The 14,423-nt window shown below is 39.1% G+C and overlaps 1 protein-coding gene across 2 annotated transcripts in view; it reads right to left on the minus strand.

Moving 5' to 3' along the window:
* The window catches only part of NFKB1 (nuclear factor kappa B subunit 1), a 109,805-nt gene that overhangs the window by 66,200 nt on the left and 29,182 nt on the right, over positions 1-14,423 (minus strand). Inside the window, exons 4-5 of one of the 2 annotated variants that reach the window (XM_028091231.2) lie at positions 12,835-12,875; positions 8,699-8,797 (exon numbers count right to left, since the gene is read on the minus strand). In XM_028091231.2, the coding sequence (XP_027947032.1) occupies positions 8,699-8,797; positions 12,835-12,875 (140 nt within the window). The remainder of the gene's footprint in view (positions 1-8,698; positions 8,798-12,834; positions 12,876-14,423) is intronic. The other variant, XM_028091232.2, reaches the window with a different exon arrangement.

Here is a 14,423-nt window from a genome sequence, read left to right on the forward strand (position 1 = left end):
AGCCCATGAGCAGTTTTCCGTGTTGTACAGTCTTCATTTTTTTTAAATTTTATTTAATTATGTTGTTTTTTAGAAACAGTGGCATATTTTATTCTGCAATTATACCATGACTTACCTATTCATTCATCTGTTGTTATATCTTGTCATTATATGACATAAGTCCTTAGAAATTATCACAGAATTATAGAATCCCATATTGGCTGAACGACCCATTGTTGCTTTTTTTTTTTTTAAGATTTTTACTTATTTATTTGAAAGAGAGAGGACGAGAGAGCACAAGCAGGGGTAGCAGTAGAAGGACAGGGAGAAGCAGGCTCTCTGCTGGGCAGGGAGCCCGATGTGGGGCTCGATCCCAGGATCCTGGAATCGTGACCTGAGCCGAAGGCAGATGCTTAACCATCTGAGCCACCCAGGCGCCCCTAAACGACCCATTGTGATTTAGCATGTGTGGAACGGGTCCCAGGCATCTCTGATGCATCTCTTGGGTGATTCTGCTGACCGAGAACCACAGATTTAAAGGACCCTCACGAATAGACAGACCCTTAATATTTCAATAATGAATAGTATCCCATGAGTATGGACTCTTAAATCATACTGTCTGGGGCTGCCTGGGTGGCTCAGTCAGTTAAGGGTCTGCCTTCGGTTCAGGCCATGATCTCAGGGTACTGGGATCGAGCCCCACTTCGGGCTCCCTGCTCAGTGGGGAGCCTGCTTCTCCCGCTCCCCTACTCCTGCTCTCTCTCCCTCTCTCAAATAAATAAATAAAATCTTAAAAAAAAAAATCATACTGTCTGAACAGAAATCTTGGGCTCCATCCCAGAAAGACTATGAGACTCAGGGTAAGCTTCTTAACTTTTCTAGGCTTTGATTTTCTCATTTATCAAATGAGGATCAGAGAACCTACCTCAGTGGATTGTTGTGATGCCTAAATGAGATGATGAAAGTAAGCACAACAATCCATTCTTATAATCATTCTATTGGGTTGATGGGGACCTCGATGTGAGAGGAACAGTCTGTGAAAGTCTTTACGCACCTTCCAGTGCACCCTCAGGAGACCTCAGGGAGGCGAGTATAGGCCAGAGGGTTCTGATCTGGGACCCGCCCCCCCGCAGGTGAGAATAGTAGGCTGAGACTGCAGGGGAGTCTACCATCTCACCTCTAGACCAGCTGACAGGCTGAGAAACAGCTTGTCGGTGGAAGAGGAGGTGTTACACATTTTGAGGGCATAGTACTTCTGGATATTCTTATCTTATCAAGAAGAATTACCAGTATGTGACTTTATGAGACCTACATTCTTGAATGGAATGGGGAGACACTATATATAATCTTCAGACTGAGACCACAAGGGTTAGAAGCCATCAGAGATTTGCTTTAGATTGAAGAATAGTCCCAGTCCCAAATACAATCATGTATTTAAAGAAGAGTAGAGGGAAGAAAACTAAGAATGACCAGCAGAGGAAGGTCACCAAGCCAGGACCGACAAAACAAAACTTAAAATTCAGACAATCTGGGGTTCCCTTGATAATCTCTAAGGGTTAAGCTTCACAGCTATGATCTCTGCTAGAAGTTTCCTTAATGAGTAGCCCTCTCTAGTTCATAATAGAGACAGTGAACACATATGGTGAGTTTAGAGGGCTATTTTTAAAAATATTCTACCAGGTAATATTTTGTTCAAGGGGCCAAATGCAAAACTTCTGAACTACTGGAAAGAAAAATTATCTAGAAGTCTAGATTGTGGTTGCACACTGGAGAGAGTTTTGTCTGCTTGCCTAGAGAGGACCGGACACACAGGGCTCAAAGAATATTTGTTAAATGAATTTTCTCTCTTTTAATTTCAATCACTAATGGTTATCTTCATGCTGAATCAGCATCAATATGGAAGGGCAAGAGAGAAAAAGCAGTGAAGTCTATTCACTTTTTTCGTCTGTTGATAGTAAGTCTCCCTTCTTTTCCACCCTACAACCAAGGTAAAGGGAGGCTTTCCTGAGCTTTATGTTGGCAACCTGAAGTATTTCAACTCACTTAAAATGGATTTAAAAAAATGCGAAAACATATACAAAAATAAAAACTGAAAAAATTTACAAAGACATTCTATACATATATATACACCAACTAATCTTTTAATTAGCTGCTATCAAAAAGCTAAAGAGACGTACTTCACAGCATTGATTCTTAACCATGTTTGAGTCCTTCCCTTTGAATATCTGATTAAAAAGTTATTTCTTCAGAAAAATGTATGTACATTTGCATAAAATTCTGCACAGAAATTCAGAAGTCTCAAAGTTCTCTGAAACCACAAAAAGGGACCCAGGCCACAAAGCCCTCTCCTCAATATACAGAGCACAGGGCTCTCTGCCTAGGGGATGTTGTTATTTCCCCTATGAACATATGCAAATAGGAAACAGCTTAGGGTTGCTGATGGAAATTTTAATAAATGCTATGAACCTAGGTTCTATATGCATGCCTAACTGATTACTGGTGATTTTCTTCCCTGTTTTTAGAAATTGAGTCAGATTAAATTATTCAAAATTCGTATTAAAACTAGATCCTTAAAATGGCAAACCTCCTGGATCAGACAAGTTTATACAAAGGAAAGGTTATGCAAGGATATATGATAGCCTTAAATGCCACAGCAGATCAGCCAGTCTTTATTGGACCTTGACAGAACTCACCATTTAGGATTTTTAAGTGAGAGGCACTGAGAGTGGAGATTTAAAAAAAAAAAAGAAATCAAGTGGGTAGGGGGGACAACAAAAAAGCTGTTGTTGACCTACATATTTCAACACATGCCTTCTGTTCAATGTAACACTCAGGAAAGAACACATATGTGAGACAAGCTTTCAGAAAACATTCGATTAAAAATAGTTACACTCCCATCAGCTGTGTTTCAAGTTGTAGTCCATTGCATTTGATATTTATAACTAAAGAGAAAATAAAAATACCCACTGGTAAGCTATTTGTATTTTAGAATCAAGGTCACTGACACTGATTTCTGTTTGGCATAGAGTGGGCTCTGCTGGAGGATGGGTACTTTCTGCCACACTGGAAAAGAATCACTGGGAGTTTACAAAGCCCCATGGAGCTGCTCCTATTGGCGCCTTTCCACCTCTGTGAAGAGGAAAGCAGCTTGATTAATAAAAAAATCTGATGCATAACTTTCGGGAAAAAGGGAAACGAGCCTTCCTAGGCACTCCTTGCTGAGTCAAAAACAGGCAGGGACAAGCTTGGCCCCGAGGAAGCTACTTGGGCTTTTCTACCAGCCTCTTCCATTAGGAGCTTCGTGACGAAATCAGAAGTGAGGAAACTTAAAGAGAAATTTTGCTGGATAGTATAATAGAATATTAAATGTTTAACAACAGGAAAGCTTTCTTTAAAAAGGGCAAGATATAATGGTTCGTCCACATATTTACTTTCCCTAGATTTTTCTCTTAATGTTATTTTGTTGTTGTTGTGAGTCAGAATAAGCTCCACAGTGTAAATGAATAAATTCTTTCTAGCTGATAAAGACGAATCAGCAGGATCAAAGTGAACACTGATCTTCGACGGAGCCTAGTTTTAACTCTCGTTTGCCCTGAAAAGGAGCCATGAAATATAATAGAAAATAAGGGTGGAAGCCAGTAAAAATTAGTTCTCCTGAAAATGCCAATATTTATGGAAGCATACTCAGCGTAGTAAAAGTATTAAAGCATATCAGAGAATGAAAGTTCAGAGTAGTGGTTTACTTACCAAGAAGGAAAAAGTGATAGAAGGCTTGTAGCTGTAACTGCGTTTCATTGATAGATTAGAAGCTCACATGGTAGAATGCTAAGATCTATTAAATCCAGATGGTGTACCTGGTGTCTGTCATACCAATTTTTAAATGTTCTTAAAATATGCTTGAAGTATTTTGTAATTAAAACAATTTTTTTTTAAAAGAATGTGAAGGGGTGCCTGGGTGGCTCAGTCTGTTAAGCGTCTGCCTTCGGCTCAGGTCATGATCTCGGGGTCCTGGGATCAAGGTGCTGCATCGGGCTCTCTGCTCAGGAGGGAGCCTGCTTCTCCCTCTCCCTCTGCCTGCTTGTGCTCTCTCTCTCCCTCTTTCTGTCAAATAAATAAATAAAATCTTAAAAAAAAATAAAAAGACTGTGAAGACTTACACAGCAAGGCTCTAGAAATCGGAACAGGATTCTGACTTGAAAGAAGCATACAGAGCACCAGATGGTCCCGTAGCTCATAGCCTGAGTTCTAGAAATAATCTCCACATGGCAAGAGTGCGTCTAAGCCTGGCTTACACCCAGCTTATCAGAAATAGGGTTTTAGGCATGAGACAAAATTCCAGTAGAAAAAGGAGTGGGTAGACCCCTAGAGTTGTTTTAAAATGATTTAACTTGAGTATCATATCTGGACAATTAGCAAGAGAGTAAGCCAAGTGGGTTTTACGTTCACGCACTCTATAAAGTGTTGTTAGGGGTCACAGTGAACCCCAGCAGCTTTCAGGGTGGCCCCCGACCCTTTGCTGTTGCCTGCGTGTGACAGCACAGGGAGCCTTTCAGAGGCCTCTCACGGGAGTGGTGTGCTCGAAGAGAGGGAGAGAGAGAACAGTAGGAGGCTGGAGGTGAGGAAAAGGCAGAGCCCGTAATATTTCACTGTTAAAACTGAACAAATGTACTTAGTAAGGATGTAGCATATGTAGACCTCAGAAATAGCATTTCTTCCCAGTAAATCTAAATGCCCTCCCTCTGAATTCCTGCAGGAATGGGTTCTGCGGTGAGTGTGGGGCACCCCCTGTTATACCTTCCTCCACTGGAAGGGAGGGTGAGGACAATTCCACTGATGCTCCCACTGCTCACACACCGACAGCGGCCCTGCAGCCTCGCTGCCTGGGCTGAGCCTGTTTCCACTTTCACTTTCTCTTCTGCAACAGTTCATACCCGAGTGCCAACAGAGCTCCTATGTTAACTTTTAGATACGCAGTTATCAGAATATGGAAGGTTGAAGACATCTTTTTTCTTCTCTTTTCTTTCTCTTTAATATCCAGTACGCTAGCTCAGAGATCCGAGAAGAAATTATACAGTCACTGTGATCATCATCTTGAAAATAAGTATCTACTAATAATGGAGAAAAGTACGTATGTTTGCAAAATAATATACTTGGGCAATTCCATATAACCCATGTGCAACAGCTTTATAAGTAGAAAAGTACGCATAGGAGAAAGGTTCCGGTTGATTTGACCCTGCATCTAGATCAGTGGTCCTAAGGCAGGGTAATTTTGCCCCCCCAGGGGGCATCTGGCAATACCTAGATAACTTGGTTGTCACAGTTGTCGAGAGGCTATTGGCTTCTAGCAGGTAGAAGCCAGGGATGTTGCTGAATATCCTGCAACGCACTGGCAAGCCCCCCACAACAAAGAGTTTTCTGGTCCCAAATGTCAGTAGTGCCGAGTCTGAGAAACCCTGATATAGTTGTATCTGGCCCACTGCTTCCCCCTTCCAGCCTCACACAAGAAGGGTGCTTAGTTCACTACAACAGAAGACACGTACAATTGTAAAGATCCTCCTGAGGAGAGACAGATACTGAGAGCAACTCTTTCCTCTAAATTTTACAGAGAGTAGGGATTTAAAATCCCTTTGTAACCTGAAAGGTCCCCTTTTAGGATCACTATTAAAAGTGAGATTGGGAGAAGAGCTCTAGCACAAATGCCTCATGGTTGTGTCTTTCTCTCCCTCTTCTCCAGCCTTCTGAGTAAGAGCTTTTAAGATAAATAAAATGACTTCCTTTAACTGTTATGAACAGCAGAGGCATTTAAACTCTCAGTGAACAAAGACAAGCTAGAAGAACAATGACAGTTTGTAACAGATTCTCTAAACTGTTCTTCCTTCTCTTACAACTGGACTAAATGCTTAATAAGTATATGTTGAATTAGTGAATAAAAAATAAATGATTGGGTGAAATAATGACACTGTAGCTCAGGTGTAATAATGAGCAATCTTACACATTTATATTTTGACTTTATTTTTAATTGTTTATATACCTGTATTTCCCACTAAGTATTAAACTCCTTGATACAGAAACTATGATTTGACAAGAACCTCTAATGTCTCCACTAGGCTGTTTCATTTCTAAATTATTTTGTAAATGTGAGGCAGCAACCACTACATGAGAAGGATGTATGAAGACTGAGCATAAATGGATAAAGTTTTTTTTAATTAGGTAATAAATTTACAACAAAGGTAATGCTATGTATTTGTTAGTATCAAAAATTGTTACTTAGCCACAAGAGACTGGAGGAATTCAAGTAAATAGTTCACGAAAATACCATAATTTACATTTTTGGTACAGAGCCAGTCCGGAAAAAAAAAACAAAACACCCAGTTTGTCTCTTAATGTTAATTCTTCAGTAATTATAAACAATACCAAAGCAGATAACATGTATCTTTCAATTATCCTTATTGTAAGCACACACCCATAAACACATAAAATATTTATATAGATGATACACAGTCACATATGTTAAAAAGATAAGCACTGGAAGGGGCCTGAGTGGGTCAGTCAGTTAAGCATCCGACTCTTGATTTCAGCTCAGGTCATGATCTCAGGGTTGTGAGTTCAAGCCTCACATGGGATTCTCTCTTTCCCTTTCCCTCTGCCTCTCCTTCACTTTTTGCATGCATGCACTCTCTCTGAAAGAAAGAAAGAAAGAAAAAGAAAGAAAGAAAGAAAGAAAGAAAGAAAGAAAGAAAGAAAGAAAGGGAAAGAAAAGAAAGGAAGGAAGGAAGGAAGGAAGGAAGACAGAAAGAAAAAGAAAGAAAAGGGAAAAAGTGGTGGATTTGACTCCCTAACATCTGAGTACCCCTTCGCCCCCAGCCTCTCTCCCTCTTGTTTTCCAGAGTTAAGAGTTCTCTGCTCCTTTTTGCCCTTTTCCTCCCATGCCCTGTGCCCTCGGTCCCTGCCTCCAGCACCACACATGCACACACTCCACGGGAGAGTTCGACAAGCAACAGCCTTCGAAGAAGAGCCAGCGATCCTTGAGAAAGGTGAGTGAAGTCCTCTCTCTGAGCCTCAGTCTCCTCACAGACATTACACTTTTTACTTACAGGGGATTGTTGTGAGGATTAGAAGAGGGGGCGCCTGGGTGGCTCAGTTGTTGAAGCAACTGCCTTCGGCTCAGGTCATGATCCTGGAGTCCCGGAATCGAGTCCCGCATAGGGATCCCTGTTCAGCAGGGAGTCTGCTTCTCCCTCTGACTCTCCCCCTCTCATGCTCTCTATCACTCTCTCTCTCAATAAATAAATAAAAATCTTTTAAAAAAAAGAGGATTAGAAGAGCTCATATATGTAAAGCATTTGGCAACTCTTTGGTGCTTAATAAATGCTAATTCCTTTGTTTAATTGCTCCTCTTTCCTCACCCAGATTCTAAAGGACTTGAGACCATAAGGCTGTGGTTTCCTTCTGTGAGTTAAACACATCATATTTACCCTCCCTGATGACCCTGAATGGGAAAAACATCTTCCATCCCACACGGCAGCCAGCTTGCAAACATGACAGGTAGGGCAGATGCTAGATACTATGGGTGAGTTTCACTCAAAAGGTAAGGAATAACATCACAGTATTTTGTCTTCTGTCTTGGAACAGGGATAAGAAATTAGAGAGGCCTTCACCTAGAGGTGGAGAGGGAGGAGAGGGAGAAGGCAGAACACAAGGCTGGCAACACCAGAGACAAATTTCCGTGTTGCCAAATTTCCTTCACATCACAGTTTTACTGAGGCTCTGTCCTATTGCCCTTCACCTAGTCCTCAAAACAAACCAACAACAAAAGATATGAGAATGTTCTACCCTGAGAGGCACACACACCTTAGTGGGAACTGAGCTGATAACCTTTTGCCAAAGTCCTGAATTACTGAACAAACAAAACTTTTACAAATGGCGAAATTGTAATTATTGACTGGCTTATCTGCAAAACGCTTAGCAATCAGCCTACGAAACACGGAGTCATGTTATGAGAATAAAAAACTCAAACTAACTCTGAGAACAATATTCTCAATTAAACTAACAGACAGAAAAAGAACTTGAGGATGTGTAAAAGGCTGGACCAAGCCCGTTGTAGGCACATCAGGAAGCAGTAGGTTCCTAGGACCGGCATGTGTTGTTGTACAGTTGCTCAAGGAGAGGCCCTACAGCACTTTCAGGCTCTCTGTGGAACACTAATATTCATGTTCTCATTCCCTCTCTACAAGACTCTATGAGGTACACACCATTCACATTTCTGCATCGTGCACATTAGGGTCCAGAGGTTTAGAAGTGTTGGACAAACCAGTGAGAGCCTGGATCGGAGTTCATGCTGTTAAATACCGTGCCACATAATCCACACACCCAGTCATCTGTTGTCTCTCACTGAATCTCCAAAGGGCTGAAATCAAGCACTTCTTTCGAAGACTTATTAAAATTTCAGGAAGTATTACAACGAAAAAACACTTGAAGGTGATCAAGAAATAGTAAAAGTTGGTTAATGTTGAAGTAAGTTCTACTCCATGGAAATATTAATAGAATCTTAAAACGTGTCACTTCTATTGCTAAGAGACAAATTTCTACTTAAAAATTATAATCATCATGCGAACAGCTTAGGAGCAAAGGCAGATGGTATTCACTTAAAGCATTCCATTCTTTTGCTCTTAGGAAATCAAATCTTCCAGAATCATATAGAAGGACACCACAGACTTACTTTGACCTGAGGGTAGGACTTCTTGTTCTTTTCACTAGATGCACCAGGGAGTCCACCATGGGATGGGCCTTCACATACATAACGGAAACGAAATCCTCTCTGCAAAGGTGAATACAGAGCCAACAAGTTTGAGAAACACTTGTTAAAAATTATAGGGGCAAAGTTATATACAAATGTTTAATTCTTGTGTGTATTAGGTGAGAGAGGAAAAACATACACTGTGAAAGAGGACTCTGCAAATGAGAACCACTTTTCCCATAATCTTATTATAAACATAGATGTTAACTGATACTTGTGTACTGAGCTGTGGCTAAGTTAGCTGTGGCTAACCCTGCAGGACCTCTCCTGCTGTGCATATGCGGAGAGTGAGCCGCTGAAGATTTTAAGCCTTGGACTCGACATGCTGCAGCTTGTTTGAATCAGAGCTTCCTCATCTTGAATTGCTGCTGCCAAGCTCTGAACTTGGCCATATTACTGACTTACGCTTCTTTGACTCTTACTTAAAGGAATTCCTTTATCTACTCTGATTACAGTTGGTTCAGGAGGGGATACAGAAATGTCCCGTTAAATATACTGCATCCGTGTTGTAGAACACACTCCATGCAACAGTTCAGAAGATTTTGGATTTTATGATTATTGATATCATCAAGCTCAAGCTTGATATACTAACTGACCCGAATAATCCAAAACCAGATAATCTCTTTCAATATTATTAACCCAAGAATTCTACAGATATAGTACATCAGTGAAGAGACAGCTGGAGGCCTTTAACCATGTGAACTACTGTGGGCTGATAAACACCGAAGTTCCATGTTGTTGTTGTTGTTTTTTTTAATCTATACAAATGAGAAGATTAGACAAGACCATCTGTAAGGTCTAATCCAGTGCTAGCATTTTATGATTTACAAAACTAACAGTGATAATTGTACGTATTTGTATACCAAGAATAAAGCAAGGACGATTATGAAAATGGATCTGATATTAAGGAAGCTTAATAATGAGGGAGCTTTCAATATTTTTCCTGAAAGACTCAACTTTATAAAGCTGTCAGTCAATATGTGTTAGTGTTATAGTTTAAGCTTAATCAGACAGTTTTTCTTTTTTTAAATCCTTTTCAAATATCTTAATATACTTTAAGAAACATCCTCACCTTTCATTTATTTTTACAGTGGGACTGATTTCATATAAACAGTGCTAGATCACTAGGCCATCAGGAGCTCCGCACACCCACTACTTGCTGGTAGGGGCTTTCTACCTTGCATACTCAACAATTGCAAAGCCTGGCAAATGCAAAGGTTTTAACAGCTTTGAGCTCATGGGCCAATGTAGAAATTCTTGCCCTCCTTAGATTGCACTACATTTCATTATGCTTCATAGGGTCTTGCAAAATAGTCTGAGTGGTCCAGGAGCCCTGAACTAATAATTTAAACCTCTGGTAACAATCTGGAACTGTCCCTATATTTTCTGAGAACTTTCTGATTTCCAAAGGGGATCAGTCCTAAAGCATATTTCACGGGATGAGTGAGGCCTGAAGTAAATTCCCTAGTGTGGGAAAGTTCCTCAAGTCACACATGGATCTGGAGTGTATGATCAACTCAATAAATTGGGACTTAAAGCAACTTTTGCATATGACTCCTCAGGAGATTTCAAACCTAATACCAGGGAAACCTTTTGAGGTGAGCTTAGGAGCAATTCCTCTGTTTTGCTTCTCACCAAATTCAAACCAAAAAATAAGTTACATGTTCAGCCCTGTACCTTTTGTAGACAAAGGCTTTTGGCTTATTTTTAATAATTAAATGAAATTTCTAAAAGCACGAAAAAGCAACAGCATGCATGACATGAGCCTCCAGAAGTGACTAGCCATAAAGATATTTATTGACTGTTAATCTACTTAAATACAACCTTGGTTTTTAAAAAGCATTAGATAATTAGCACTGAATAATATGCGACAGAACTGGATATTCTAAAGATTAGTAGTCTACGCTATGACTCATCTCAGAGCTGGGGAAAATTGTGGCAAAGAAAAAACATTTTTCTAACTTTTATTATAAAAACTTTAATAAAGTAATTCATTGTCTTTAATAACAAAATTCCTTTAGGCAGGTGGAAAAATATATACATATATACTTCTATATCTTATTGGGAGTCGTGTCAAATAGAATATGAGTAAAGAGACATGTCTTAATAGCTTGCTAACAGTTTGAAAAACAATAGATAGTATTCATGATTGCATAAGAGTATCTAAACTTCTGTGCAAAGGAATTTTTAGCCTGAGGATGGAAATTTATTACATTTTTTTTCAGGAAGATAAGATGTCTTCACATGTATAGTCTAAATGTGTTTCTGATTCTAAAGTTTTGAGATTAGAGGTTTGTCGATCCACAGCCATTCATTTTAGTAACTCCATTTGCTTACGATGAGTCATCAACCTCAAAGGCAAGGGCTACATTCATCCGGTCAGAAAGTCTGACTTAAATACAATCTTTTTACTTTCACTGGAGTCAGACATCAAAATAACATCAGCTTGGTAAACAAACACATTGTTTTACTCAGGTGAGCTTTTAGACATCTACGCATAGTGAATTAAATTTTGAATTTTGGATTTACACAGCCCTTTAGGTAAATCATATGTGTCAATTTTTCCTTATAACTGTTGGACCCATAATAAGGAACTGCATTTAAAAATTCTTGTTTATGCTTCTGAAAATAAATATTTGAAAAACATGCTTTGCCTGGTACGCAGAGACACAGATTTTAGTTTGATCTCTCACTTTCAAGAGCTAGCAGATTTTGAAAGCTAGGAAGTTTTCCAGGAGGCGAGACCACTGCACAGATTTCCAAGGGGATAAACTTCCACTGGGAGGGTCTTTGAGAAAACTGGCTACCTCTTGTGAGAAGTCACTGTTAAAGAACTGGACATGGAGGTAAAGCAAAGGCAAGTCATGTTGGCAGCCCATGGAGTCGGTCTGCCACTGCAAACGACCAGAACAGTGTCCAAAGTCTCATGTGGCATTCCATCTCCGCATCAAAAACTTTTATCTCAGTCCAGCCTTATAATGATAGTTAAGATAGTTCTATCCTTTAAATTCTAACTGAAATCTAAACACATGTCACAATTACAGTAACCACAATGGATGCTTTATTTAAGTTCTTGACCTAGTTAGGATTTGTTAGATGTTACACAATGCAGAAGAGCTACTAGAAACATTAAGAAAGGTTTTGGGTATTAACTGCAAGACAGCAGGTATACGCATCTCCAGTCTCACACAAATGTGGTAATCACATCCATTCAGAGATTTACTTGCTCTGCCCTCATTCTGTGGGGGACTTATACTAGTCTCCTAAAAATCCCCTCATAATTAAGCTCTCCCCTATACCTTCTAAGAAAAACATGAAGATTCTCTTTCCTCCTCTTTCATAGCAATGGTCCCATCCAATTTCCAATAAATATTTATCCACAGAGTCAGGGCATGGTGAGGTAGCCACTTCAATTCCCAAGCATCCCCGACAAAATCTAGTGGTTAAGAGGAAGAACCTGATAAAATAAAATGCTCCTCTCCTGTCTCCAAAGGGGCTGAGTCTCAGGCTAACACCCAGAGGGAGAAGGACTCAACTGTCCATTCTAATACATTACCTACACCTCACTGGTACTTGTAATACCTTAGGTCATGTGTCCCAAAGAAAAAACAGAAGGGGCTGGAGCTTCTAAAGGAAGGAGGAAGGCTAAGAAATTACCGTCTGTGCAGGGACAGGGTTGATGGGTATAAGTTAGTGTCTATGAACTGCATGTACGGTTGTTTCCTTATAAATGAAAATGAATGGAGACAACCTATGCCTTTCCTAGGAGTGGCCGCTAAGCACAGAGATGGTGGAGATAGTGAGGTAGTAAGGATCTGTAATCATCTAGGTTTTACAGAACTACGACTGAGGCTCAGGACACTTGGAAGAATGACTAAGAGAAATGTAAAGCAGACAAATAATGTTGTCAAATAATTTGGTAGTAGGCTGCTAAACTTCTAGATAAGCTACTTCCTTCATAAAATTCACTTATTATTTTATTCAGTGCTTGAGATACGAATATGAGACTTATGGATCTCACATTTAAAGAGGAAGTCCCATCCCTTTAATCCTCTTACCTGTTTAGGTTGCTCTAATATTTGAAGGTATGGACCATCTGCTAAAAGTGAAAACAACAAACAGAAAGCAAAAGAAACTGTGAGGCTTCTCAAATTTGCTACAAAATATAAAGTAAAAAAAAAAAAAAAACCCTGAAACTATGTTTTTAAATAGAGGTTTCAAATTCATTTGTTAGCTAAAATTCCATACTGATATAATTACCTTCCTCACTTGACTAGTAACTTTATTTTTAATAACAGTTTTATGCCTTTAGAGAACCACGATAAATAAACATATGTTGAATGGTGATAGCACATTGCACCAATCCAAGAAAAGGTGTGATGTCCATCTGGCAAGGATGAAGATGTCAACAGCCTTCAAAATCTTGACTACTAACAAAGCATTTTTAAAATGACACAAATACCAGTTAAAAGCAGCAACCATTTCCTGGGCACCATGACATTTCCTTTTGCCTTCACCTCATTAGACACTGACTTCCATTCCTCAAAGAGAACGTGCTTAATGTGAAAGTAGAAGAGACTGAGCTAGCGCCCACATGTGTGAAATACACTGATAGTGATCTCAGGCTACCTGCCTTTCCTGAACTAAGTGTTTGGTTCCTTTCCCTTATCTGAATCCCCAAGTACTGCCTTCATTCCCCAACTGGCTAGGTTGTTTTCCCTGCCCTCCCAATTTCATTTGGTCTATTGCACCAAAAATCTGGTGGACATTTCCTGCTAATTCATAGCTTTTGATGTTTGTATACAATCTCTGAATACTGAGTACTCTCATATCAACTCTTCTGAAACAGCACAGGCATTTTATAAAATCCTGTAAAAAATTTAATTGACAATAGCTGCATTTCAATAAATTATGACAAAAACATAAAGAAGACTAGAAGCTTAATCGATACCCAGACTATATCTGACTTTGGAAAATTCAAAGGCAAATCAGAACCTCTGGTAGTATAAAATCAAATTGTTCAATATGAGAAAGTCCCTAAGCTCCCCAGCTGGTTTTTATGTTAATAGTATAATAACCCTCAGCTCTGCAATAGAGGCATATGGTGTTTCTCACTCATTTGACTGCAAATTAAGATGTCTGATACTAACAAAATTGTAGGAGAATGTTTCTGTGTTCATTTCAGTCTTTCACAGTCTCTTAACCAGAAGTTCATTCTTTTAGATAACAGAAGTTCATATTATTTTAGATAAATAAGTTTATGAAGAAGATTTAAATCTTCATGTTGAAATTAAAAAAATCAACTATAACTTAAGAGAGAATTTATTTTTATCTTCTCAGTGTTATGATGAATCAGGATAAGGCTAGAGAGGAAACAAAGGTATAATTATTTCCTGTTATTATGCAAGAAATTTATAAGGAAGTCAGTTGAAAAATGACTGAATTTGAAGCAAAACATACACAAGAAAGGAAAAATGGGTAGTGACTGGCCAATGCAGTATTAATTTAAGAAAATTATCTTCTCTTGTCTGTATGAAATTTATCCTGGATACCTTAAAATACTTTTAGGAAAAAAATTGCAATTTAAAAATTCCAAAAAATGGCTAGAACTTAATTTTTGACAGGGAAATAAAACTGCTTAGAAATA

Source organism: Eumetopias jubatus, unplaced genomic scaffold, assembly GCF_037043125.1.
Source record: "Eumetopias jubatus isolate StellerSeaLion01/CBP00866 unplaced genomic scaffold, mEumJub1_p1.0 scaffold_2, whole genome shotgun sequence".
Classification (NCBI taxonomy): domain Eukaryota; kingdom Metazoa; phylum Chordata; class Mammalia; order Carnivora; family Otariidae; genus Eumetopias; species Eumetopias jubatus.